Below are 3,164 nucleotides of genomic sequence, written 5' to 3'. Positions count from 1 at the left end.
AATTTACTATTTCAATCATTTTTATATTATGACATCATATCATTATTAAATGAATTAAAATATCATTATTTTTTATTAAATGTCTAATTCTTCTTTCATAATTTTTATTATATTCGTTAAATATTAGATCATTGTTATCATTTTCTTTTCTATTAATAATAGCAACGTGTATATATATATATATATATATATATATATATATATATATATATAGATATATATATTTAATTTTATCATTTGACTCTTTTGCAATACCCTTAGTTTATTAATTTTATATATTTTTATTTTATTATTTTATACTCCACATAATTACGGTAATATAATACAAAACTAGACAAAGTATTAATATTTTCTAAAATAGAGAAAATTGAAGAATGAATTCATTTGCCATTGATTGAATGAGTTCTCCATCATACCTTTTAAAAGTAAAGTGTTTTTATTATAGGATGTAAATAATTTTATACATTAAAAGCTACAACAACAATATAAAAAAAAATTAATATCACATTAAATCTCTTCATATGTTTTATCAAGATCCCTAATTAATCGGACACGGCATGACAAAATCTATAAATATAAGTGTTTATTGATAATATAAAAGATTACAGAGCTAAATTTAGTGATACATAGTTGTGGTTTGATTGATATGTGAGAATCTGAAAATGTGAAAGAGAGTTTAAAAATTAACAACAGATCGATAAACTTGACCAGGTTTCCAGTGAGATGGAATTACATTACGAGCGACAATGGTGTTCCTTCCGTTGTTGTTGCCATCTTCAGTGAGCTTAATGGAGAACGGTGGTTTCAGCCCTGAACCAAAGTTCAAAGCCCAGCGTGAACCCCATGAACGTCGCATCGGAAGCCACGTGTCAGAGTTAGCTTGCTTCACCTGAACCTCCACAAGGTCACCATCCCCATTTTCGTATTCTATTTCAGCTGCAAAATAGTATGGGTTCGCCCCTTCGTCGATGGTAAAGGCTATGGAGTTCCCGAAGGAGCATGCAACCCTGCAAACCCAAAACATTATTACTTAACGTGGATTCAGAAAGTAACAACTAATATTTATCGATAAATTTTCAAAAAGAGTTATACCTTTTGTATAGAATTTGAAGCTGTCCAACGTTACGAAGATTGTTTGCTTTTCCTGGAGATGCCATGGAACCAAGTGCAGTGCCACTGAGATCAAAATGGACTGATGCTAAGTGACAGTCAGGGCATTCATCACTTATCATCACACTCACTGGATTTCCCGAACAAGCTGGGTATTTAGTGCATTTCACCTTCAGTTCAAACTATATTTATTAGAAGGGGGTTTTATAACTTACTTTAATCTTTAATTAATAATTTGGTATTAATATTTACCTCTTTCAATTCAATATTAATATTTATTAAATAGAATCAATTTAATCCTTAAATCATATTTTATCTTGCATTTTTTTATTTTCTCTCTCCTGTATTAATGTCAATTTTAAAAAATAGTCTAAATTAACTTTATTTAATAAATATTATTGAAACACAATTAGATAAAAAAATATTATAAAAATGAAAATAAAGCATAGATCCAAATATATATTAAATTACTAATTAATTTAACTTTAATATGCATGTTTTAATATACTTGATGAGCATTTAGAGGAAATTCACAAGAAAAACACAACATATATTTGAACTTAATCCTCATAAAGGATATTACTTCCAACCAAAAATTTTAAACCATGAATACATAGGTCATATTCTTTTATTACTTAATTTTTTTGTTTTTACTTCTTTAGACTTATAATTAAATTTTCAATAATGATTAAACTAAGATTTTAATGATTGTACTTTAACTGTTCTATTATTATATGAATAAGTAAGTTTATATTTAATTAAATCTGATAAGAAACTTATAATAAAATATACTTTATATATATATATATATATATATATATATATATATATAATGATTTGATTATATTATTAATCCATTTAAGATCTATAACCACTTTTTTTAATCACAATTCAAAACATACAAAATATAAAAATACACTGTGTATAATAAACAAATATTATATCTAAACCAAAAAAAAAAAAACTATAAGGTTGCATGCACCTGATAACAAGCTCCACATCCTCTGCCTCCACTAAAAAGAGAAGAACCTCCAGCTGATATCATTTTAGAGAGTGGAGGTTTCTCCACACTCTCACCATATCCACAAGCACCACCTACAACACCACATCACAACAAAAAACACCCATGTTTCATCTCATCATTCTTAAAAACTTAATAATGTTGTAAACTAATGTTTTACAACAGATTTAAAAAGGTTCAAAATCAACACTTTTCACTTGTTTTATTATCACCATGCATGCTAACTAATACTCACCATCAGATCCAGCACCCTCTGCTTCTCCGTACCATGTAGCTGCTCCTACATTCCATTCATTATCGTTTTTAACTTTGGAATAATTTAATGATTTCAGATTCAGACCATGGCTAGGGTTTAGGAGCAGAAAGCAAAACGTCACAACAAAACAAATGTAACTAAGAACTTGCATGCTGCGATTTCTAAATAACAGATCTTCGGAATATTATTCCTGTTGGTGCAATTCAGCAACACACATGCTACTCCTATTTATAGACCAATTTGCTTCCAATAATCCTTTTCATAATATTTTTTAAAATGAAATTATTGCCGTATAAGTATCCATGATAAGAAAAAAGAGAGAGAGATCATTTCTCCCTTGTTTCCGTAATTGTAATTATTTTTCATAAACAATAATAGTAAATAATATATTTTCACTGTTTTGCTGAAAGAAGCAAAACTATATTGCGTCGTTGACAAATTTTAGATTCGATAAAGGTTTCATATGCATAGGGTTTGAAACCGAAACGGATAGAGTGTTAAATGCATTTTTTTTATATATATAAATTGGTGTATATATTGATATTCTGAGATAATTTTGTAACGCTTTTACGTGAGTTAGAGTGCCCCTTCCATTTTTCTTATTAAAAAAATATTGCGTTGCATATGTATGTGATTCAATGCATGCCAAATTTAAACGGACTGAAACCATAATCTGTGTTACGTTTCCTCCTTAAAATACTAGGTTTTTGTCTCATCTCATTTTTCTGTTTTGTCACCAAGATGTTAATTTATTTTTAAATACAAAACAAAAAAAAA

General features: G+C 27.8%; 1 protein-coding gene across 1 annotated transcript; it reads right to left on the bottom strand.

Moving 5' to 3' along the window:
• Nucleotides 1-645: 645 nt before the first annotated feature.
• Nucleotides 646-2,560, bottom strand: LOC114165902 (putative expansin-B2). Its single transcript, XM_028050531.1, has 4 exons — nt 2,367-2,560; nt 2,093-2,205; nt 1,093-1,280; nt 646-1,007 (listed from the first exon to the last, which is right to left on the bottom strand). Exons 1-4 carry the CDS (start codon nt 2,536-2,538, stop codon nt 677-679), a joined length of 804 nt encoding a protein of 267 aa, XP_027906332.1. The 5' UTR covers nt 2,539-2,560; the 3' UTR covers nt 646-676.
• Nucleotides 2,561-3,164: the final 604 nt, after the last annotated feature.

The sequence above is a fragment of the Vigna unguiculata genome, chromosome 10, assembly GCF_004118075.2.
Source record: "Vigna unguiculata cultivar IT97K-499-35 chromosome 10, ASM411807v1, whole genome shotgun sequence".
In the NCBI taxonomy this organism is placed as follows: domain Eukaryota; kingdom Viridiplantae; phylum Streptophyta; class Magnoliopsida; order Fabales; family Fabaceae; genus Vigna; species Vigna unguiculata.
Note: the sequence above shows the minus strand (reverse complement) of the source record. Positions and strands in the feature narration are given on the sequence as shown.

Coding starts and splice junctions, on each gene's coding strand:
- LOC114165902 (XM_028050531.1), bottom strand. CDS start 2,538: ATGCAAGTTCTTAGTTACATTTGTTTTGTTGTGACGTTTTGCTTTCTG. Junction 1,281..2,092: donor GATGTGGAGCTTGTTATCAG/GTGCATGCAACC, acceptor TTTGAACTGAAG/GTGAAATGCACTAAATACCC. Junction 1,008..1,092: donor CTTCAAATTCTATACAAAAG/GTATAACTCTTT, acceptor TTGGGTTTGCAG/GGTTGCATGCTCCTTCGGGA.